The following is a 25,346-nucleotide window of genomic DNA, read 5'->3' as shown; positions in this document are numbered from 1 at the left end:
AATTCCTAGTGTTTGGTGTTGGGTGTTTTGTTTGTTTGTTTGTTTTGTTATCTTCCTTGTGTAGATTCTAGAAATACTGTCTATCATCTTGTATTCAGCATGAAGACTTGTGACGTACAGGGTCTTTGACATGTATTATTTTTTATCATTATTTAGGTTAGCAAGAGCTGAGTGTTATTGTCCTCAGTTTACAAATGAGAAAATTGGAACAGAAGGGTTTAAATAAGTTGCTCATTCTCACAACTGACTAGTTTTGTATTGATGTTTACAGTGTCTGTTTAGTTCTCTCATTCATAGAGAAATCTGGGGCGTAGAACGTGCCTGTGGGTCTGTCCAGAGCCCTTCCTCTATTCAGCTTCAGAGCCGAGTAGTAATTGCCATTTTTGCTCCCAGGCTATCTTCCATTCAAATGATATTTCCGTCTTGTAAAAAGTCATCTTTATTGTCATTATGATAATCTATTTAATATTACAAAAAGCTTGAAAAAGTTAAGGCATGACTGTAAATGCGCCTGCAGGCTGCTGTGCTCTGCAGTATGGCTGCATTTTAGTGGAACATGGCTAGAAATAGAGCGGCCCCTCAGAGGCTACCAAAGTGAGTAGGAATTTCAACACCCTTTCTCGGGTTGCACATCCCCCTGCCTTCTACCATCATGACTGGATCTCCAGAGCCTCTGGTTGCTGTGGTAGTTCTCTGTCCATGCCTTGTTCTCCAGTCTTTCCCATCATCACAGCCTGCATCTTTCCCTGCGATTGCAGAGTCTCCATTTTCTGCACTACACTTTACCATTTGCTTCTTTTTCTCTCCAGTTAAATCCTTTCTTATGTCTTTGTCTTTGCTTTTGTTCTTTTATAATGTTTAAATATTTTACTCTGGTATCTTTTGTTTACTGCTTTGCCTTCCATGAGAATATTTCTAGTTTGAGAGAAATCAGCTGGCTTTTGTACATAGTCTAGCAGTTTTTACTTTGGTTGATATGAGAACTTTGTAGTTTTTCTGTATTTTATGTTCTGGGTTCAATCTAACCATTGTGCTAAATGGTATGGAGTTCTCTTGATGCTCTCCCTTGTTTGTCTCTTGATGCTCTCCCTTGTTTGTCTCTTGATGCTCTCCCGTGTTTGTCTCTTGATGCTCTCCCTTGTTTGTCTCTTGATGCTCTCCCGTGTTTGTTTTTTGCCAAGGTTTTTTTTTTCTTTTTGTTTTGTTTTAGTTTGGTTTTGGGGGGTTGGTTATTCTGTTTTTCGTTTTTTTATTTTTCCGAGACAGGGTTTCTTTGTGTATATCTGGCTGTCCTGGAACTCACTCTGTAAATCAGGTTGACCTTGAACTTACGGAGATCCACCTGCCTCTGCACCTCTGATTAAAGGCTTGCGCCACCACCATCTGGCTTGTGTTTTTGCCAAATTTTTTAATTACTTACTTCGTTTTACCCAAAAGAACAGTACAGCAGGAGCTGAGATTTTACATTTGCCAATCTGTTTTGTTTCTTATTGTTACACTGAAGATTAACATTAGTTGTATGTGAGACATTCAGATTGTGTTAGAGAAAAACTAGAATATCTTGAAAATGTTTGCTGCAAGTTTAATTCATGTAAATATGATGCTGTATAAAGAGTATTTAAGGGGACTTTGAAGTCAGCCTGCTGCAGTTTGAATCTTGACTCTGGCACTTTTTAGTCCAGTACATGAGTTTTCTGCTTACAGACATTGCGTTATAATAGCTCATATTGATTATTGAATGAATATGAATATATTAACTAGTATATATATATATACAGACATATGTGTGTGTGTGTGTGTGTGTGTGTGTGTGTGTGTGTGTGTGTGTGTGTGTGTATGATACAAGGATAGTACTTCCCAGTGATTGGTAACTACTACTCTTAGTACAGTATTTTTAAGATTAATATTTGAGCTGGCTCTGCCTTTGAGGTTTCCCCTTTATCATGTATATCTAGTTTTGAAGTTTTAACTTGAGGAGTGTTATATTTAGTCTCCTCATACTGCTGTATACAAGTCAGTTCCTGGTAAAAAGAATAGGTTCTACTTGTGTGTGCTGAAGTCTCTTATGACAGTGATGCAGAAAGTGCTTAGGAAGGAAGGCTGCACAAAACTGAGTCTTGTAGCCTATCCTCGAACCCTTGAATATCGTCAGGAAACTGCTTCAGCCAGTTCTTGGGTAAAGTGAGAGTGTTTGTCATTTTTTGCCATATTTAAGTTCCAAATGAATTTTATAATCAAATGAACATTGCTTATAAAAATAAAATATAACTATCTTAAGATCTTGCTTAGGGTTTGAGATACATATAACTCAGTGGTAGAGCATTTGCTCAAGGCTACTAGTAGATTATCAGTAAAATTTGGAAATCCCATAATTTCTTAGTAAACCAACTCATTGCTTTCATAGATTCATATTTTCTTATCTTTAGAACCCCATGAGGTGCTTGCCTCATATTTGTAGAAACGTAATTAAAACTACATTGTACACTGCTGAGTACAGAATGTAAGTGGGAAGGAGAAACAGTTCAGACAACTCTTGTTGGTAGGCTGTGTGATGAGTAAATATTCATTTGGCCTTCTTAAAACACCTAAGAACTATTAATACTCCAAGCCATTACTTTTGAGTTGGCATAACAGAAGGAAGACTTCTTACGTTTTTTAATTGTCTTTTTTCCCCAGAATATTTACGGGATCTACACGGCTAGATGGAAATGCTATTGGTGAGTGTGAATATTTATTCTACTCCTATTCCATCCTTTTGGCTCAAAAGCTTTAAAATTAAGATTAAAATGTAAATGTGTTTATTTTTTAGTTGATTTTGTTCGTTGGCTCTGTGCCGTATCCATGGATGAATTGCTTTCCACTACACACCCAAGAATGTTTAGTCTACAAAAAATAGTAGAAATATCATACTATAACATGGGAAGAATACGACTGCAGTGGTCTCGCATTTGGGAAGTTATTGGAGATCATTTCAATAAGGTATTTGGGTAATTATAGTATTTGTTTACATTTGCAGTATTTTTCTTTGTTTAAATTTTCCTAGTCATAATCTGATTTTATTTCTTCTAAGCAGTTGTTTGTTACAGTTGTATAATTAAATGTAGAAAACCTTTCAGGATCGTCTTACAAACTTTTATTACCGGCGCTTTAGGTAGGTTGAGGCAGCTTGGGTTACATGTATAGCAAGATCCTGTCTCAAAAAGGAAAAGGAAGGGCTAGAGAAGTGGCTCTTGCAGAGGACCCAAGTCCAGCTCCCAGTGTCCACGTCTAGCAGCTCACAATCACCTAGAGTTAAAACTCAAGTTTCGGAGAATACTGTTTCCTACTCGACTTCCTTGGACGCACACACACATGTACAAATACACACATAGACGCCACAAATGCACATTCACATATAGTTTTTTTTTAAGAAAAGCAAAAACTTTGGGTTGCTTTCTTTTTAGAAATGATTGCTGAAACTTTTGACAGTTTCACTAAAATATGTTTTCTATTTTTCGCATCCTGGTGCCTCTGTGAAGAACCTAGGATTCATCTTCTTTTGCTGATTGTTTTGTGCTTTTTTGTAAGGAAAGAATGAAAAGTCATAGTTTTGCCTCTGACATTAGCATCTTGGTCTTGTTGCTGCCCTACAGGTTGGTTGCAATCCTAATGAAGATGTAGCCATATTTGCAGTGGACTCCCTAAGGCAGTTATCAATGAAGTTTTTAGAGAAAGGGGAACTTGCAAATTTCAGATTCCAAAAGGATTTCTTACGGCCTTTTGAACATATAATGAAACGAAATAGGTAATATGTTTTCTTCTTTTTTAGTTAAATATCAGTAATAGCTTAATATGTTCTACTCCAAAGAGAAGAATTTTTAAAAAAGAAAAGGGTTGAATTTTATGTGGATGCATATTTAAGTAATTACATTACTATTTTAGGTCTCCAACAATTCGAGATATGGTTGTACGGTGTATAGCACAGATGGTTAATTCTCAGGCTGCAAATATTCGCTCAGGATGGAAGAATATTTTCTCCGTATTCCATCTAGCTGCCTCTGACCAAGATGAAAGCATAGTAGAACTTGCCTTTCAGACTACAGGGCACATTGTCAGTAAGTATTCCTTAGCTGTGTTCAAGTGCAGCCAGAAAAGCTGACTGTGTTCAGTTGACTTGTGGTGCTGGAGTAACTCAAGGCCTGCGACTAACAACGAGTTGTATCTCCAGCAGCTGGGCTCTTGAGGCAAAGCACTTTGATTCTTATATTGTTCTTAACCACTGAATCATCTCCTCTGACTTTGTGGGAAATTGAAGTATTAAGGATGGAATCTTATACAAGTTAATCTTGTATAAAAGATAGTGATTAAATGTTTGCTGTGTAAGCTGGGTGGCCTGAGTTTGGATCCCCAGCACCATCAGAAACAATCTGAGCATGGCCAAGCACATCTGTAAACCCAGTTTGTGTTTATGTGGGGTAGGACTATCTTGATTATCATTTAGTGAGTGATTGCTTAAGTATTAAGCATTTTACTTAAGTATTTCAAGAATAAAATGACCCTGTAGGCATGGTTAAACACAGGTATCCAAAGAGTAGTAACTCTGCATATCTGCCCAACAAGAGTTAAGGTGCACCTGTTAGTTTATTATATGGTGTTTAGAGTGTGAACAAAATAGACACATCTTACTCAGGACAGAGTAGTTGTGAAGAGAACCCATACACATTTTTTTAGGTGGCAAAACCCTTGACAACCTGTTAGAAGTATGTACTCCTTTAGAGATTAATATATCTTGGATACCATTAAAATAATTGAAAATGTGTAGTTATTTCTATTTATTTTTCTCTGTTTTAGCTCTTGTATTTGAAAAACACTTTCCAGCCACTATTGATTCTTTCCAGGATGCAGTGAAGTGTTTGTCTGAGTTCGCATGTAATGCAGCTTTCCCAGACACAAGTATGGAAGCGATCCGACTAATTCGCCATTGTGCAAAATATGTGTCTGATAGACCTCAGGTATAGTAGCATCATTTAGTAAACAGAATATTGCTGAGTAATGGGTACAATGTGAAGTCTGTATTTGTTTGGAAAGTTACTGTACAGGAAGCATTTATTTTGAGCCCAAAATTAGTTTGAACTTGATTCTGAGTTACAGTTCTCCCAAGTAAATACATTTATTCATTTGATTTTCATAACACCAAATGGGGCAGCTAGTGTTACAGCTTTATATAGATAAGGAGACAGGTGCGAGAAGTTTTAAGGTATGTCCATAGTTGCAAGGCAAGTAAAGGAGAAAGAGGCCTGGCCTGTTTCTAAGAATCCTGACCTACCGCCTGTCTGCCTGTGCCTTGCAGCACTGAAGTTACACATGGATGAGTGTGTACTTAAGCACTGAAATAAAAGACTGAATTGACAGCCTTGCTAATTTGACCTTGAATATCTGAACCTATTCTGTGTATATGTGGGGAAGGAGGTATGTGCACATGTGTATAGGCATGTTTTTGTGGAAGCCAGAAGCGTTAAATGCCCCTAGAGCTGGAGTTAACAGGTTGCTAACCACCTCACAGGAATGCTGGGAACCAAACCCAGTTTCCTTACAAGAGTAGGATGTGGTCTTATCTGCTAAGCTGTGACTAGCCCTGTAAAACCAACTTAAAAAAAAAAAAAGTCTAATCAAAGGCTCTTTACAGACAGTTATAAGTCTTCAGTTTTTTGTGAATTATTATATATTAAATTTCTCACTTTTGATTGGTAAAGCACTTAGTGTTTTTCCTGAGAAATATTACTGACTGTGTCAGAATATGTATCTTTGCCTTACTGATTGCATCCTTCCTCTTGAAGGCTTTCAAGGAGTACACGAGTGACGACATGAATGTGGCCCCTGAAGACAGGGTGTGGGTGAGAGGGTGGTTCCCGATTCTCTTCGAGCTATCATGTATCATCAATAGATGCAAATTAGATGTAAGAACCAGGTAACAATGCATATTTGAAATTTAAGTTTTGAAAGATTTATTTTTATTCTCAATAACTTTTATTATGGATAAACAAACACAAGTTTACAGTTAGAGACCACAAAATTATTGTTTTCTTTTAACCAAATATATTAAGAATTAGAGAGAGAGAGACATCGATCGATCTTGCCAGCCAAGCTGTGATGGCGTACACCTTTCATCCTAGCACTGGGGGGGGGGGGGGCAAAGGCAGGCAGATCTCTGTGAGTCCAGGCCAGCTTGGTTTACAGAGCGAGTTCCAGGATAGCTGAGGCTACCCAGAGAAACCCTGTTTTGAAAAAAAAGAAAAGAGTTAGATAGGCACGTTTTAGACTATATTTATAGACAGAAGTTTTGTTCCACCTGATTCCATAACCATTCTGTCCCAAGGAAACACATAGAGGCTTATATTAATTATAAACTGTTTGGTCTATTAGCTCAGGCTTTTTATTAACTAGCTCTTACAACTTAACCAATAATTCTTAACTAGGTTTAGCCATAAGGCTTGGTACCTTTTCTCAGTAATGAATTATCATTTTGCTTCCTCTGCGTCTGGCTGATGACTGGTTCTCTAACTTTCCTCTTCCCAGAATTCTCCTAGTCTGGTTGCCCTGCCTGTTCTTTCTGCCTGGCTACTGGCCATTCAATGTTTTATTAAACCAATATCAGTGACAAATTTTTACAGTGTACAAGATGATTATTTGTCAGCATTTCCTCTTTTATCTTTTCAAAACAAAAACCTTGAATCTAATCTCCTTTCTTTAGTTTTTTTCCTGATCATTATCCATAACAACTTGTAACCAGTATGCTAAACAAAGACAAGCATCCATAATCCAGTTGGGGGGTGGGGGATGTGGGCGTAGTTTTCTAGGCTACTTCTTGCTGATTGGGCTTGCTGGCAAATCTTTGGGGGACCCTGAGAACATTAGGATTATGGTCAAATCCTGACTGGAGTATTCTATGAAACTGTGTCACCTCAACTTACCACCTTGAAGCTGTTCTAGATGTGGAACGCAGAAGAAACTGCAACAGAGAGCCATCTGCTCCTGTGGGGTCTTTCTTGATTGAACCTGATTTTTCTTAACCCAGAATGAATTCACAGCCTCTTATTTCCTTTGGAAATAAAAGCAAAACCTCTTCTCCAAAGTAACATACCTTTTGACTTAAATTTTGAAGTCAAGGCATTTTCAAAATATGTAGGTTAGATTAATCCAACAGCATTTATAATCAAATGTCTTTTAGCAGGTATTGGCTTCTTCCTCAGCAGTCAAACAATTCAAAGACAACACAATAACATGCAGTACCCATCTTTATGTAACTTTTTAATTTTTGGTTTTTTAGGACAGGGTTTCTATGTGTATCTTTGGCCACCCTGGAACTTACTCTGTAGATTAGGTTGGCCTCAAAGTAAAGGAGATCAGCCTGCCTCTGCCTCCCAGGTGTTAGGATTAAAGGTGTGCACCACCACTTCCAGCTATACTGTTTCTTTTTTTAAGGACTTTATCTTTTTTTTCCTCTCCCAAGTCTACAAATATTTTTAAACACACTGTAAAGCATTTGGAGGTTTGTTTTTCATCTGCATCTGTCTTTACTGCATATCTCTATCTTTTTCTGACCACATGAGTCTTTATTCTGCTAAGGGATATGGCTAGGATTAAAGCTGTGACTTTGGCAGCTTGCTGTGCCCCATTCCTTAGATTTCTGAGAATCTATCTTTATGGCAGAGGTACTGGCAGGAGCCATATTTTATTGCCACAATTCTGTGGAGTTTCAAGGTTTATGCCACTGCCAACAAGCCTGCCTTAGACTGCTCATAAACACCATTTAATTGTTTGGTGACAGAGCCTTTTAAAAGAGCCACAGGATTTTTTTCTGCTTATACTGAGTCAGGAAGCCTCTCTTAAAGGAGCCACAACTCTGCTTTCATCAGCAAAACAGACCCTACCCGAATAAAGATGGTTACCAAGACGCTGAGCTTGACTCTGTCCTTGTCTGTCTAGAATCCTTTTTTAAAGCTTTCTCAGACTTTATATGGAAATTCCTGCCAAACATTTGGAGGGCATTTGTAGATGGAAGTTTTTATCCTGTCTAGTCCCACAGCCATTCAGTTTCAAAGAAACACACAGAAGCTTATATTAATTATAAACTGTTTGACTAATTAGCTCAGGCTTATTATTAACTAGCTCTTACAACTTAAATTAACTCATAATTCTTGTCAATGTTAGCCATGTGACTTGGTACCTTTTCTCAGTAAGTTATTTTCATCTTGCTTCCTCTGCATCTGGCTGGTGACTGCATCTCTGCCTTTCTTCTTGTGTGTTCCTTTCTGACTGAATGGCTGCAGGTCTACATATAATAATATGATTACTAAATATATTAGTGGAAAATGAAATATATTACTTAAATCTGTCTTTTAGTCTGTTTAATACTGTGAACAATTTTTTTCACTTGTTTCTACTCAGAAACTTTAATAAACGACAAATTTTTTTTCCTGGTAGATGGTAGAAGCATTTTTTTAAATTAATTAGCTCTTGTTTTGTTTTTGATACAAAATGTCATGTAGCTCAGGCTGACCTTAGGCTCCTGATCCTTCTGCCTCTCCCTCATATGTGCTCATGCTTACAGAAGCGACACTGGCTAAAAGAACTTATAAAGGAACAGTCTTGAACTTTAACAAGTTGCTAAAGAGGTCGTCTGCCAAACAGTCTGCCATGTAAAAGTATAAAATATTTGCTAATGTTATTGATATTACGGAGTTTTATGAGTAACTTGTTTGGTCTGAGCCCTACTTTGGATTATTATCTATTTTGTAAGAATTTCTTTTATAACAAAAACAGCTATAAAAGTGTAAAGTTCCTCAGGCTGTAATTCCCAGCTAATTTTGATGGGTATAGTTTTAACGTAAAGAAGAGAGTCACTTCAGTCTCATATCTTGTTCCTAACATGCCTTAGGTGTTGCAGGCTGGTGGGAACTTGCTGAGGCACTGAACATACATCATACTTATCTTACATATCCACATAACATGTTTTTCGAGAACCTACTACATGTGCTAGGCCTGAAGAACACAGCAGCATATGAACTAGGCTCTGTACCAGTCGTTAGGTAATGTTTAAAGATATTGACCATTTTAACACTTCTAGAAATAAAAACTTCTGAGTTGAAGGGTGCAGACATATTACTAGACGGAAGTTAACACGAGTGTTTTTCTGTTCCCCACTTCTTCCATCAAGGCCACAGCTCCTAATCCCTAACAAGTTGCCTTTCCCTAGTGACCAAGCATTCAAACAGATGAGCTATAGAAGCCATTCCTAGTGGACCACTGCGGAGTCCATGTACAGTCTTCAGCAGCTGAGCGGATGGGAGGGGAACAGAAAAATAAACAATCTTAACGTCAGAGCCTTTGGAGTTTTTATTTTCTGGATGATGTATCCTAAAGGAACATGTTATTTTACAACTTAAATTGCTTTATATTCAATATACATTAACAACCAGTATTAACTTTCCTTTTTTAGTAGGTTTGTAAACTTTTAAAGCTTTCTTAAGATAGTTTGGCTGCTTCTCATTACAGCTTTCCTAACTGTGTTCTGTTACTTAGGGGCTTAACAGTCATGTTTGAGATAATGAAGACATATGGCCACACTTACGAGAAGCACTGGTGGCAGGACTTGTTTAGAATTGTTTTCAGAATATTTGACAATATGAAATTGCCAGAGCAACAGACAGAGGTAAGAGAACACAACATTTTCCTTAGCATAAAGTTGTAACATTCTTCGGGTTTTTCACTCAGTACGTGTTAGTTTTTGAAATTAAACACACTGAACATAAAGAATTCCTAGAATATGGTGTCTTCAGTACATGAGAAATACTATTTTCTTTCATTAGCAAGGGCACTATTTGGAAATAGGACTGAATTAGTGATTTACTTTTTATTTTCATTGCTTTTGTTAACTGTCAGCTTCTCTTCCATATTTTGTTATAGTCATAAGAAAGAAACACCAGTAACTTTTATTAATATTAGATGCTGAATTCTTGTTCAGTAAAGAATACAAAGTAAAATTAACTGTAGTTATTTCAATTTATTTTACTATAAACCACTTAGATATGTATTTCAGATTCTGTGGCCAGAGAGTCTCATTTTTCCTCTCTGTCCTGTATAGCAATATGACATGGAGACTTGTGTAATTATCTTTAATGTAATTTAGGAGAGGTGATTTGAGACAGGGTCTAGTGGTTGATGGACAGCATGACCTTCTTTTCATGATCCCCTTTCCCCCCAGAAAGCCGAATGGATGACAACAACTTGCAACCATGCCCTTTATGCAATCTGTGATGTGTTCACCCAGTATTTAGAAGTTCTTAGTGATGTACTTTTGGATGATATTTTTGCCCAGCTCTACTGGTGTGTGCAACAAGGTAGGTCTGTACCAGCTGTGTGCACACCTAGTGTGACACATGGCACCTGAGATGTGTCAATGAATTACTCTTTTCTCTTGTAGACAACGAGCAGTTAGCACGCTCTGGTACAAACTGCTTAGAAAACGTGGTTATTCTGAATGGTGAAAAGTTTACTCTCGAAATCTGGGATAAAACGTGTAACTGCACTCTGGATATCTTCAAAACTACAATACCACATGCGTAAGATTTTATTCAGGTCTACTCTGTATTTACATATTGACTGGGTTTAAAAGTGAGTAATTACTGAACTTTAAAAACTACATGAAGTAAGTTCTTTGTAAACAAGAATCTTCTGTGTTTTTCCAAAATTTGGATCATAATGTGATGATTCTTCGGGTTTTTGAACATATCACACACCAGGTGATATTTTAAGTTAACGAGAGCCTTCCTTAACATGTCTTTCGGTTACAGGAGATTTATTAATCTACAGAAAATCTGTTTGTAAACACTACACTGTACACTCAATTGTTATCTTTCTGTGGGGAATGAATTATGAGTAGTTTTTAATCAATAAAAAAACAGATACATAGCCGGGCGATGGTGGCGCACGCCTTTAATCCCAGCACTCAGGAGGCAGAGGCAGGCGGATCTCTGTGAGTTCGAGACCAGCCTGGACTACAGAGCCAGGCTCCAAAGCCACAGAGAAACCCTGTCTCGAAAAACCAAAAAAAAAAAGAAAAGAAAGAAAGAAAGAAACAGATACATCAGCACCTGGATTATTCATAGGATGGATTGGAATTTATGTCCAGCACAGCCCTGGGGCTTTCTGATTTGTATATAGCTTTACTTGCTGTCTGAAATGTCTAAGTCTATAGATAGACTCTTCCTAGAAACATTAAATACACCCAGTGCAGATATAAAGTCATATGAAAATTATCAGCTGTTCCACTTTTTAAGCTTTGTATCCTGTTTAGTAACATGAATTAAATCTCGTTTATGTTCTTGTAATAGCCTTATAAATAGTAAAATTATAAATAGAAAGTAAAACAAATCACTAACTAGAAAAGTGGTCTATACTGAAAGATGCACAATGATTTCTTTGACCCACTTCCAGTTATTCAGTATATTTTCTCAGTTACCTGGAGCAGGGTGAGATAGTATGAATCCTTGCTTTGCAGCTCTCTCTACTCCCTCCATCCCCATAAGCTCTTTATATAAATCTCCTGGCTACGCATTATTTTTAATTGGATCTGCATGTGTTTTAATTTGTTAAGTTACACACTCATGGTAATGTATGTATATATAACTTTCTTAATAGAAAAGATCGATTTCCAATTTCTCTTTATTGCAGCGAAACCGTTTTTTGGCATCTCTCTGCCTGGATTCTAGAGCTTTGATTCTTAAACATATTTCTTCTGCAAGTTCCTAATTCATAAGTGGCAAGTTAATTTGTCTTTGGGACTTTGTTGACCTAATTTTTCTATCTTTTAAAAAAAATAGAATTTTAAGAGTTTTATAGATTTTAATTTTGTTTTAAGTTTTAATTCTATGAGGTTTTTTTTTTTGTTGTTGTTGTTGTTGTTTTGAAAAGTGTCAGACTTTTAAAACAAGTTTGGCGCGCACCTTTAATCCCAGCACTTTAATCCCAGGAGGCAGAGGGAGGCGGATCTCTGTGAGTTCAAGGCCAGCCTGGTCTACAAGAGCTAGTTCCAGGGCAGGCTCCAAAGCTACAGAGAAACCCTGTCTTCAAAACAACAAAAACAAACAAACAAAAAAAAAAAGGAAAAAAACAAGCTTGCTCTAAGGTGATATTTAAGACATTAATATTTAGAAGAACTAAGTCTGAAATCTATGGCACTTTAGAAAGTATATTTTTCTTTGAAACTGTTATAACTATATTGAGTGCTGCTGAATTAACCTCCAAAAGTACATCTTTGAAAATTTTTACTGAATAGATCTCAGAAAATTGCTTTTATCAGTAGTCAAACTGTAATTTTTCCCCTTTTTTAATGCCCATTTAAAATATGTTGCATGTGGCATAACTCTTTACTGTGGCCCAGTGACTGGTTTTGTTCTGGTATCTTAAAGGCTCCTGACGTGGCGTCCTACTTCAGGAGAGGCTGCTCCCCCCTCTCCATCACCCATGAGTGAAAAACAATTGGTAAGTAAACCTTATTTGATTTTGTCTATGGCAAGTAATTTAACTGTAGCCAAACTCTACGTGTCAGAGCCCTAATGTTCCCATTGCTGTTACAGAGTGCCTAACCCTAGGTAGTCTAGAGATACCCGAGGCCGGCTTCTCAGTGTGGAGGGCGGCTGCAAGGGAGCAGCATGTGTCTACGGGAGGCTGCCCTCTCCTTCCACGCTGGCCCCTTAACCTTTTGTAGTAAGACATCACTCTGTCCATAGGGCACTGCCCTCTTGTCAGATGAACTCTTACTGTTCAGAGGATTAAGTTTGAGCATGAATTTTGTTTCTGATTCCACACATACACTAAAGAGTGGCAAAAAGGAATGTCTGGATATAAATATCTGAACTCTGGCAGTGAGACCAGCTCTTCTTAAAAGACAATGTAAGTTTCTTACGTGAAATTCTCAGATTAAAATTCCTGATGACACATTTTACATATAAGAGTTTTATACTCTGTAGGTACCATGAAGGGAATACTTAAAATTACTGTTTATTTAGGGCATAGAATAAAATAATTTCAAGGGTTATGAATGCAGAAGCCAGATTATAGAGATTTTTTACACTAAAGATATTGAATCTTGTTTTACCTTTTTACTTTGATATAATTTCATTATATAGAAAATAGTGAAATAATTCTAGTGTGCCCTTCAGCCCATATATTGGATTCCTACACAGCTGTACAGGAAACACTTTTAGCCAGCTCACATGTCCGCTCCCCTGTACCTTCGCCCTGTGTGCTGCATCTGTTGTCGGCTCACTCCCTCACATGCTCTCTCCATGTGCTTTATCCAGTCCTTTTAGGGGAATTTGCAAATATGGTGTTCTTTAACCACTATGAGATTCACATCTTTTTTTGAAGATACCAAAAGGATAACTCAGATCACACAATCAAAACATTCTTGTTGGAACTATTTTTATCCAATATGTAGGCTTTATTCTGATTCTACCTTTTCCATTTTACCAAAAACAGCAAGAAAAAAAAAACTAGGTCACACTGTTCATGTTGGTTTTCTAGCCCTTGAAAACTTTAAAAAGATTTATGTGTGTTATATATATTTTCCTACATGAAATTTTATGCTCCACAAGTATGTAGGACCCTCTGGAGGCCAGAAGCGTTGCCAGGTCCCATAGAACTTAAGTTACACATGGAAACAAACCCAGGTTTTCTGCAAAAACTGTCAACAGTCCCTAGCCCTTGAATTTTAAACCTCAGAGAGCGTAGTAGCAAGATAGTGCCCACTGACCTGTTTGCTTCCCATAGCTTTTAAATTTCTCAACTAATTGTTAATAGGAAAAACATAGATTACATACTAGAGTAGTGTTGTTTCTTGTGGTGTCTGCCACAGAGATTCATAATTGCTCCATAATTGATGTGTTGGTTTGATCCGTTAGACACCCCATCACTTGTTGAACATCCTCTTCTGTCACACAGGGTAGCATATGCAGTATGGGTCTGTACTGTTCTGTATGTCACTGTGGTGAAGATTACGTCAGGCATCTCACCACAACCTCAGGCTTGGGTAACAAAGATAAGTCCCGCTCGCCCCGGTCACCTTGTGATGTTGAAGCTGCCGCCGCCATTCTGCTCCTGCAGCTCTGTTCTCAGTCTGTTTCTCTTTTCCTCTAACTACGTAGAACTGGCCAAGTTGTCAGAAGTTCCCGCTGCCACTCCTAGCTGAAGTAATTCTTGCTGTGCACTTAAAATAGTATTTTAAAAGTAACTGGTCACTATAAAAATAGATGTAATAAAAGTATATGTACAAGAAAGAATTCAGGGCTTAAAATATAACAGTTTTTCTACCTCCTTACTAATTGATCAGCATGCTTCCATTTGTTTCTTAGACATATTTCAAAGATTTTTTGATACACATACACTTAAAAGATTTTTAAATGTAAATACTAGTTAGCATATCTAGGCAATATTTTCACAACTACATGAAGAATTTTTCTTTACCCTAACATTCAAAAATTTTTAAAATAATTTTTCAACCCTTTGTGTTGTAACCCAGTTTTAAGTATTACTGTAAGTATTCCTATGTGTTTTTATTTTAAAATGTGTTTTGAAGTCAATATGATCAAATAGATACTCTGCAACACTAAAACAATTTTTTACTTAACGTTGCTTATATGTTAAAAAATAACTTACTTAGATTACTAAAACCCATAACAATAAAATAACGGCTCTATGATGTAGAGTGCTAGAGAGAGACTTGGTGTTTGAGAGCAGGAACTGCTGCTACAGGGGACCTGAGTTTGTTCCTCAGCACCCACATGGAGCTTACACCCATCTGTAACTCCAGCTCCAGGGATCCAACACCTGGTTCCGGTCTCTGAGCATCTGCACAAATGAACGCATACACATAATTGAAAATAAATCTTTAAGAAATGTTCTCATACTTAATCCTCCTATAGTAAAAGTATATATAGTTGTATTTTATCAAGAACTGGAAACTATGTTCTCATTGGACTTGTAGCCAGTTAAAATCTACTTGCTCAGCACTGTTTCTAGGAACACAAGCCTCCACAAAGCCCAGGTGAGGCCATATAGAGAAATAGCGCAGTGCTCATCCTAAAGCCAGCTTCTCCTTTCTCAGCTTGTTTCCTTGAGAACAGAAGACACTTCTGTAGCTACTCCCACAGTTCATGAAATTGCCCTCCACTTTCACCCATGTGAGCCGGGTTAGATCTGGAGAACACGTGTGCATCCTGCTGACTAGTTTTGCATGCATGTAACATCGACTTAGCATAGCACAGATGGTATCAGGCCTGAACTCACAGAAGGTCAGAAAGGGAGCCTTTTTTTTTTTTTTAATGTAACCTTGGCTGTCCTGCAACTCGCTTGAAGGCACAGAGATCTGCCCACCTCTGCTTCCCTAGGGCTGGGATCAAAGGTTTGTGCCACCACCACCTGGCCTGGGCTTAGGTTTTTTTAAGTTTTACTTTCTGCAGTCCAAGCTGGCCTCAGATTTGCAGCATTCTCCCATATGAACCCTTAGCTGTTGTCCTAAAGATGTTCAGCTTTTAACTGTATCTAGATAATTTAAATGCAGAATGATTTTTTTCATGGATAACATCTAAATTTTATAATTTTTTAAAAAAATAGTATAATATGAATAACAGACAGTATGTTCCTCCTTGCAGTGTGCTTAACAATAAATTTATCTTACTAGGATACAATATCGCAGAAATCTGTAGATATACATGATTCTGTTCAACCAAGATCTTCTGATAACAGACAACAGGCACCACTGGTTTCTGTTTCTACTATGAATGAAGAAGTTAGCAAAGTGAAACCTACAGCAAGTGAGTTATTTATCTAAATAAAAATAAAATATACTTTATATAGGTAAGAGTCATTTTTTTGATACACTTCTTTTGGGGGGGAGGGTTTAAGGCAGGGTTTCTCTGTGTATCTCTGACTGTCCTGGAACTCACTCTGTAGACCAGGCTGACCTTGAACTCAGAGAGATCCTCTTGCCTATGCTTTTGAGTGCTAGGATTAACAACATGTGCCACCATCGCCTGGTTGTTGCTCTTATTAATCAGCATATTCCGTAATTAGGTTTGAGATAACGTTTTACTGTTTCTACCCCAGTGTGGACATGTCTGACAGATGACATCTGCAGTGTCAACTTGGGCTAATGTTTGCCTTGGGCGCAGGGGTCTTCTCTGTTCCTCTATATTCAGACCCCATTTTCTGTGTGTAAAGGTGGGAAACCCCATGTCTTCCTCTCCGTATCTGCTGGGCACTTAGTAAAGGATCCCAATGCAGGAGCTCCCAGCTAAGGGGACCAAGTCTTCTGCACTGCTGCCTACCCTGTCTCCATGGATCACCTTCAGAATTGTCCATCACCTTTGCCCCAAAATGATTTTTTGACATCAGTTCAGTTTTGTTTGCTGAAAGCAAATAACACATAGAAAAGACTATACCTCTTTAGAAAAGAAGGTGGCTTTAAACACTTTATAACACTGGCGCCTGTGTGACCAACTAGATGGCTCAACAAGTAAAGTCACTTGCCACCAGGCCTGATGCCCTGAGTTTGATCCATGGGAACTCTATGGTAGAAGGAAAGAGCTGAGTCCTAAAAGCTGCCCTCTGGTCTCCACTTGCCAACACACACATGTATGTGCATGCACAGTAAACAGAAGATAAATGGAATGAAATTTTAATTTAGACTACACTCACTGAACAGTGACTATTTACAAATAAACAGCTGAGTTTGATTTCATACATTCAGAATGTTGTCAGACGCCACCCATGACTAGTTACAAAACTTTTTCATCACTACGGAAAGAAAATCCCATAGTCAATGAGAAGCCACTCCTTATTCTCCCCTTCTCTATCTCCTGACAACCACCGTTCTGCTCTCTGTGTCTCGGCTCTTCTGTGGGTTTTCCATGGATGAAATCATATAGTGTGTGATCTTGAGATTCGTCATAGTATGAATCAGTAACTTACTCCTTCCTATTACCGAGTTAAGAATCCTCTGTGTGTTTGTGCACATGGATTATGAGTAGTGCTAGTGGGAGTATTTGTGTCCACACAGTCTGAACACCTCTTGTCAGGTCTTGTGTAAATGTACCTGAAAGTAGAATTACTGGGCTGTATGCTAATTCTTTGTACCATCTAAAGAACCATGAAGCTGTTCATGGTAGTAACACCATTTATATTCCTACTGAGAGTCCCAGTGCAGCCTATCTGCCAAACTCTGTTACTGAGGATATCTAGGTACCACTCAGAGCTCTCCTAGCATCCTAATGAAACCCCTTTTCCTGAAACACCTGCCTACTGCTCAGCCCCTTCTGGGGTCCAAGTGCTACCAAAAGACTCTGTTCTGGGATGTTTCGACTAATTAAATAAAGGGGTGAGAATGCACAGTGCTAGCCATCACTGTAGCAAGGGGGACCTTGGGCCTAGTGGGGCTCTTTGTTTTTAACTTATCTTCAACCATAAGAACCAAATACTATATAGAACAACATTTCTAGAAAAATATTTGAACAGGGAACTTTCAAATGTCTCAGTAATTAAGTTTAACTTGCAAAAATTGGTTCCAGAGAGGGAATTTTATAGTAAATGCTCTTCATATTAGAAAGAAACTAAGGGATTATAAATCAGCAACTGCTGGAACTCTTGCCCCTGATTGGTTAATAAGTAATTCCTCTTGGCATCTGTTGCCCATTAGAACAGGAACCAGATGTGGCCTTGCTGTCTGACCCTTCCCTTCCCTGCCTGGCCCACATCAGTGCTGCCCAGTGCTCACAGCAATTGGTGGCTGAGTCCTCTCTCTCTCTCAGCCCCTCCATCTGCACCTGCCTAGCTGCCTGGTTACTGAAAAGCTGTGCTGTCCTTTGATGCCATCCCAGCAGGCTGGTAGACTGAGCAGTGAAGTTTGTCCTAGCTGTGGAGTAGAAGGCTGTGTGGGGAACACTTCTGAAACTGGGTTTAGTGGCAGTGTCCTTAACCCACATGTTTATAATTTGTTTACTGGTGTATCAATTGAAAATAAGCATTAGTTTAATCTACAAACACATGTGGACCAAGATAAACCTGTCGGACAGCTGAACTACAATATCCCATGATTTGATGAGAATCCTGGCTATCCATGTTCTGTTTTGTGTTGATTTGGGTCCTGGGGTTTCCTTATACAGGTTTTCATATGTTCAAAGAATAGACTTGGACATCAGGAAAAGCTATTTATTTCAATAATAACCTGAATTGAAAGTAATCAGTTTGAACAAGTACACTGTTAAAATCATGGAAGATATTTCCACTTGTTTAAGTAATTACCTTCTTAAACATTTCATTGATACAAAGTGAACTTTAGCAAGTGGTGTCTATGAACAAAGGCAGGATATCTTCTTCAGTGTGAGCTATGCAAATGACCTTCGTACACAGTAATGTTTCCTTAGTGTTGTAATATCATAGAAATTATAAAGGATTCAAAATAATGTTTTGTTTGCATGTGCATTGGGGGGTTTCCTCACAGAATTCCCAGAACAAAAATTGTTTGCTGCCCTGTTGATTAAATGTGTTGTGCAGCTGGAACTCATCCAGACCATCGACAACATTGTGTTCTTCCCAGCCACAAGTAAGAAGGAAGACGCAGAGAACTTAGCTGCAGCCCAGGTGAGAAACTGTGATGGTGGCAGCTTGCCTGTGAGAGGAGGGAGGCGGCTGCAGGCTCTGGCCTCAGACAATATTCAGGCTAGAGATGTCATTTGGAAGACCTTCATGTAGTTGTCATTCCGAGCCGTGAGCTCATGTCATGAGGTATAAGAATGGCCATGGCAGAGAGGGAGGGTCAGGGAGTGAGCTCTGGGGCCTCATTCACCACAGTTGTCAAGACAGTCAGTAGAGATGCCATGGAAATCAGTGAGCCCCAAAGAGGAAGAAGCAAGGTCAGGTCAAAGTCAAGTAAAACAAATGTTTTAAGAAGGATTAACCAAGTGCTCTAGATGGGTCGCATGACGTTGAACTCAGTTTAACACTGTGGGTGTAAGAGGAGGAGATGGAGAGTGTATATATTGTTAGTTAGCTCTGTTAAGGACTTTTACTGTGCAGAGGTCTGAAGAAATGGAGTAGTAGTGCAGGGGCATGACGGGGTCTCCCAGGTTGGTGTTATGTCAGCGTGCTTATTGATGAGCACTTCCCACAGAGAGAAAGCCAGGGTGGAGGGAATAGGTACTATCCAGTATTTCTGAGCGACTGGTGTCGAGAGTGGAGCCGTCTGCAGTTACACTAAATAGTCCACTTGTGGTGGAGGGGTAGGCAAAGGATGCAGTTAGGAAAGGTGTGTGCATTTGAGGGAGGAGGAGTTGTTGAGAAGAAAAGTCCCACACCATGTGAGGCTGGGAAGAGTGCTTTTTAGACACAGGGTGTGTGAGCACTTGAGCTGGCCATCGAGAAACATGGAGAAAAGATGGTCTAGGCCTATTGCCCTCAGTCCTACCACCTCTATGGATGCAGTCACAGAGGAGGTAATTTGCCATCAGATTACCAGAAAAAAAACAGGGATCCTGCAAGAGAGTAATTAAAATCATTATTCAGAGATGCAAAAAACTGCTTGAGGTGGCCAATGACCATAGGCCTAGGAGGACCAAAGCCTGGTGTCAGGGTTCCAGGAAGGTCTGAGACAATGGGAAGGGTGCTGGTACCAAACCCTTAAAAGAAGGCACATGTTTTCTACTTTATTAAGATAAATTTGCTCACGTCTTGAATAGGAGGTGGAAGCTGTAGAGATGGCTCAAAGGTTAAGAGCACTTGCTGCTGTTGGCAGACGACTCAGTTTGAGTCCTAGCACTCCCCTCAGGCAGTTCCAGGTGATCCAGTACTCTCAACTCTGGCCTGTGTGGGCGGGCACCTACGTACATGTAGTGCACATATAGATGAACAGGCATACACATAGATACACGGATAGTAAAGAGAAAAGGGCTAGGGGAGAGCGTTGAGTTTTAAGTTTACTAAAACTAGTTTAAGTGTGTATTGTGGTATTTTGTTTTTCAAAGAGAGATGCGGTAGACTTCGATGTTCGTGTTGATACTCAAGACCAAGGAATGTACCGTTTTTTAACATCACAACAGCTTTTTAAGCTACTGGACTGCTTATTAGAGTCACATAGATTTGCAAAAGCATTTAATTCCAACAATGAACAGAGGACTGCTCTGTGGAAAGCAGGTAGGCCATCGTGTCTCATAGTGTCACTGAGAACACACTGGCATGTGGTTGCTGGAATTTCCTGAGCCAAATAATCACCTGAGTGTGTTCATCCCGCACTCAGTCCCCTCAGTAGCTGGCTGATTTGTTTTCCTCAGATCATGTAGACTGCTTTCGTATTGCAAGTTGGCATAATTCAGACTCCTCCTTTGAGAGAAGAACTTAAGTCCAGGTTCCACGTGGACTCTACCATCCCTATTAGAATGACTTTGTTTCCCTAGGAACGGCCTTCCCTCAGAACCAAAAGGAATGATGTGCATGAGGAAACTACATTTGTTTTAGGAAATTTAGCAGATTTGAATAAAAAACAAGCTTTGTATAAGTTACATTCAAGAAATATTTGTACCCGTTCATAGGAGAAGGTTCTTAGAACATAGCCAGAAAAATAAAGAAGGGGCTGTTTCTGCATCCAGTAGAATGCAGGCTGCTATGTAGTCCCTGGCTTTTTCAGCTAACATGGCTTTATCCTCTTCCCTTTACAACCCAGTCAGAGAACAGATGCTGACATCTGACTAGGACATTGCTGTGAAGGGCACTGCTTCTCCTCTGCCCTTTCGTGTTTCTGGCTTGCAACAGCCCCTCCCTCCCTCCCTTCCTCCCTCCCTCCCTCCCTCCCTCTACAGCCTCTTGATTATAGAGCCCTGCCATGAGCAGAGCTCTGCACCTGCTGTTTTGCCTGCAGGGCTCCAGGTGTAATTCTTTAGGAGCGTTTGCTTTCCCAAATTATTTTATATCTGAGGTTTAGAGCAGTGGTTCTCAACCTTCCTAAAGCTGCCACCCCCACCCACACAAAATTATTTTCGTTGCTACTTCCTAACTGTAGTTTTGCTTCTACTATGACTCATGTTGTAAATATGCGGCCCTAGAGGGTGGCACCCACAGGTTGAGAAGTGCTTTGTAGGCAGCCAGTGCTGTCTCCCCACAGGCTGTTAGACCCTTCTGTAAGGTGCCTTCCCCATCTAACTCCAGAAACTTCCCCTCTACAGGCTTCAAAGGCAAGTCCAAGCCCAATCTTCTAAAACAGGAGACAAGCAGCCTGGCCTGTGGGCTGCGCATTCTCTTCCGGATGTACATGGACGAGAGCCGAGTCAGTGCCTGGGAAGAGGTCCAGCAGAGGCTTCTAAAGTAAGGCTCGTGGATGGTAGCTGTGTGGACTAGAAAGGGATAGTAGTGGTGGCAGATGGCTGAACCTTTAGAATCTGAAAGATGAGTATGAAGATTAGCATTCAGCCCCTCTTCCCTGCAAACCTCTCCCCTGTGTCGCAGGCTTCCTGGTGTCTGGACCACAGCAGCACCCAAGCAGGTCAAGTCTAACATACAGGAAGGACAAAGGAGAAATTTTTATCACTCAGAAAAACTTGATCTTGACTCCTTCCAGTGCCTAAGATAGGTCTTTGTTATAAAGCAGTGATGAAAAGTGACAGGTTGCCTTGTCTGCCTGCATTTTTTATTAAAAACCTATTTGGAGATTTGTTGGTTTTTTCTAGGTTTTTCAAGACAGGGTTTCTCTGTGTATCTTTGGCTGTCCTGGTATTCCGTAGACCAGGCTAGCCTCAGACTCAGAAAGATCTGCCTACCTCTGCCTCCCAAGTGGTGAGATTAAAGGTGTGGCCACCACTGCCCAGCTGGAATTTTGATGAGTTGAATTGGTTTCATTCTGTTTTACTTCATAAGTAGATTTAGCTTGTGCTCGGACTGAAAGACTGTTTAGGAAAGGCTGCCCATACATTGCTCATTCCTGTCCTGAGAGCAGTGGTTCAGTACAAGTCTCACAAGTCACTGTCCAATCTCCTATTTATGGACAAAACTAATCAGGTGCAGAAGAGGCTGAACCTCGCAGTCACGAGTTTCAGCCCAGGTCTCACCAGCAGGTCTGCACACCTGCTCTGTCACTCAGGGGCTCTAAGTGAGAGAGAAAACGGAGATGTGGGTTTGTTCCTTTAATGTTTTCTTCCTAATTTGAAAAACAAGTCTTGTTGCCAAGTTAATAAAAACAAATAGGATCCAGCCAGTTCGGCAGTAGTTAATATTCCCTGCCCTCCTTTGTCTGGAGCTCTCTGAGTGCAGACCAGTAGGTCTCAGTATATAAAACCCAGCCTTCTCTTTTGCAGCGTCTGCAGTGAAGCACTGAGTTACTTCCTCACTCTGACATCCGAAAGTCACCGGGAAGCCTGGACTAACTTACTTTTATTGTTCCTAACTAAAGTTCTAAAGATCAGTGACAACAGGGTAAGTATGAGGCTCCCTGTGCACCCCTGTCCCTTGCACTAAACCTAGGCTATGCACACTCTCACTCTGTTTTCTGATCAGCACTTCAATTAGAGCAGGAAGTAGAATCCCATCTGACACAACTGATAAGATCCTCAGCATTGAAATCCCCATTGTGACCCCTGAAAACAGGCCTCTTGCCCTGTGCCTCTGCCTCACCATGTCTGATTCTTGGGCCTGTGCGCAGGCTGCATCCAGCCTTTAGTGTATTTAGTAGCTCTCCAGTTAATCAGAGTGAACAATTGTGCCAGTAAAAATAAAGATAAAAATTATCTATATGGAAATGTAGATTCAGTTTTCCTCTCTAGCCTGCTTACTTTTGTTCAATATGCAGGAAAAGTGTGTTAATTTATTAAATGTCAGATATGCAAATAGAACATGTTTTTTTTAAAAGAGTAAAGAACCAAGTGGCCTGGGCTTGTGCACATTTTTGTTGTTTTTAATTCCTTTCACGCTTTCAGTTGTATAATCCATGCCCTTAATACTTGGGCAGACCCTCCTCTCTATGATCAGGGCTGCTCTAGCTTTTAAAGGCAGCTTAGCTTCTGTGGTTTGTAATACAAGCGGTACTAATGGAGACATTTATCTCCTCCCCCAGTTTAAAGCTCACGCATCATTCTACTACCCTCTCTTATGTGAAATTATGCAATTTGACTTGATTCCTGAACTTCGCGCTGTTCTTAGAAGATTTTTCCTGCGAATTGGAATAGTTTTTCAGATATCACAACCACCTGAACAGGAACTGGGAATAAACAAGCAATGATGAGAACTGAATATTTTTCTGTTGGTGTTTACATTCCTCTGCTCTACAAAAAGGACCCTGGAGCAGAGGTTTCCTACTGAAAAATTGTTTCTCTGAATTGCAGTGTCTGAGAATTAGTGGTAAAGATGCTTGCAGCTATAACTCAGTCGGAACACTCCATGCGGTCCCTTTAGTAGTCTGGTGGTCTCTCTGTCATGTTGGGCTCATGTTGAGCAGAAAGCCTGTTCAAACAGTGTCAGCTTACCTTCACAGATCCTTCCCTGTCCTCTGAGCAGGGTGAGCCCCACACACTTTTGGCAGGTACAGAAATGAAACTTACCCAAAGAAGTATAGATATAAAGATGGAACTTCTGCAAGAAGTACAACTCAGGAGAGCTGTATTTTGAAGGATAAAATGTTTATAATTGGGGGGAAGGGAGAAAATTATTGCTCATGGTAAAAGATATTTAGCAACTATGGTATTCTTACTCTGAAGATTTTTGCACACTCAGGCTATCTGAGATACTGGGAATCATCATCTTTCTGTGAAAATGTACAGAGATGCAGGTCTGTAATATAAAAATCTTAAACATATTGTTCCTCCTGCACTGTTTGATTTCTTTATTTTCTTATCTACTTGCTAAATACCCATAATATTTTGTCAAATGCACTAAAACATTTGGGTTGAACTTTTGTCTTTTGGGGGGAATGGTCATTTTGAGAGCTTAATATGATCTAAATCTGTTGTGGCCAGTGCTTGTCAAGATCACAACAGGAGGGGAAACCACCAAGGTAGGAGACATCCGTGCTGACAAGAACTACCTGTGACATACTCCTAGGGCTTTAAAGATGAGCCATTAAAGTAGATAACTTTTCACACAGACTGAAACTTGAATCACTGCAAAATGAATCTAGGTTGCTGTCACTTTTTCTTTTGGGTGGCGGGGCTTGATGTAGATTTTATTCTATGTACAGAATTTAATGTTGAATATATTAAAATAACAAATCTGGCATGGTTTGGGGAGGTTAGATTTACTGGAAATGTATTCATACTGTGAATTGTGCTCTGATGGTTAAAACGAAAAGCTTGTCAAGCATTCCATATTAACGGTGGATGTAGAAAATTTTTTCAGATGGATAAAATGTATATGGTACAGATGTAAAGTTTTCTATGTAAAAATTCTGTACAACTTTCTGTACAATATTGATTCTCATCTGGCATATCTAATCAGGTTATAGGTCAATAAAGTTTTTGAATTATTTCATCAGTGCAGTTAAAACTGTGTAACATACAGCCCTGTTTTCATTGATGTTTTTTAAGTCAAACTATAAAAATGATATTTTTTTAGCTACAAAGACACTTCTTTGCAGTCTATGCATTAAGTCCTTCACCTTAATCCTAGGAGATCCAAAAGCGTATTTACTAATTAGAGATAAAGCTATTATTTATTTACTATGAGACTGGAAAAGGTTCCCCCTGCCTTCGGGGAGTTTGTAATGTGACATTTTGTAAAGGAGTCAATCCCAGCTATGCGATTAGTTAATTTCAAGAAAGGAGATGTTGTAGCCTTTGCCTCCATATCTCTTTAGAGCAGCCGTGTTCAAAGCAGGATAAATGGTAGAACTAAAAGCCACTTTGCTGTCTGCTGATCTAAGCCATCTCCTTATATGACTGGCAGTAGCATCCTCTCTCCAAAGAGAACACAGTCCTTCTTACTGTCACTTCTCACTGACAGGAGAAAACTTATCAATAGAGCAAAACTGAACATAAAAAACTGCATGTAGCCCCAAACAGGAATACCAGAAATTTCTCATTTTTGGTAAACTCTTCTGTCCCTAGAAAAGTCAGAGGCAGTGGCTGGGTTGTCTTCAGCTGTTATCTAGAAATTGAGCGAGTTTTTTTGTGAAGTATCATTTCCTACTGATTAGCCCAGGGTCTCAGGAGTGGACAGAAGACCACTGCCTCTGTCCTTTCCGGGTGGAGCTTTTTAGCCTCTAGAAACCTCAATTCTACTTCAAGTAAAGAAACTGACATTGGTAGTTAATAAAAATAAAACTTTATTTGTATCAA

General features: G+C 39.4%; 1 protein-coding gene across 1 annotated transcript in view; it reads left to right on the top strand.

The window, feature by feature from the left end:
- The window catches only part of Arfgef1 (ARF guanine nucleotide exchange factor 1), a 97,295-nt gene extending 72,757 nt beyond the window's left edge, over positions 1-24,538 (top strand). The window contains exons 24-39 of the mRNA XM_075971350.1: positions 2,677-2,717; positions 2,810-2,979; positions 3,633-3,784; positions 3,922-4,094; positions 4,831-4,991; positions 5,817-5,947; positions 9,562-9,691; positions 10,244-10,379; positions 10,463-10,601; positions 12,450-12,522; positions 15,722-15,854; positions 18,539-18,678; positions 20,058-20,226; positions 21,252-21,390; positions 22,377-22,494; positions 23,132-24,538. Of these exons, the coding sequence (XP_075827465.1) occupies positions 2,677-2,717; positions 2,810-2,979; positions 3,633-3,784; positions 3,922-4,094; positions 4,831-4,991; positions 5,817-5,947; positions 9,562-9,691; positions 10,244-10,379; positions 10,463-10,601; positions 12,450-12,522; positions 15,722-15,854; positions 18,539-18,678; positions 20,058-20,226; positions 21,252-21,390; positions 22,377-22,494; positions 23,132-23,296 (2,170 nt within the window). The 3' untranslated portion in view covers positions 23,297-24,538. The remainder of the gene's footprint in view (positions 1-2,676; positions 2,718-2,809; positions 2,980-3,632; positions 3,785-3,921; positions 4,095-4,830; positions 4,992-5,816; positions 5,948-9,561; positions 9,692-10,243; positions 10,380-10,462; positions 10,602-12,449; positions 12,523-15,721; positions 15,855-18,538; positions 18,679-20,057; positions 20,227-21,251; positions 21,391-22,376; positions 22,495-23,131) is intronic.
- The last annotated feature ends 808 nt before the right edge of the window (positions 24,539-25,346 follow it).

The sequence above is a fragment of the Microtus pennsylvanicus genome, chromosome 5 (assembly GCF_037038515.1).
Source record: "Microtus pennsylvanicus isolate mMicPen1 chromosome 5, mMicPen1.hap1, whole genome shotgun sequence".
In the NCBI taxonomy this organism is placed as follows: domain Eukaryota; kingdom Metazoa; phylum Chordata; class Mammalia; order Rodentia; family Cricetidae; genus Microtus; species Microtus pennsylvanicus.
Note: the sequence above shows the minus strand (reverse complement) of the source record. Positions and strands in the feature narration are given on the sequence as shown.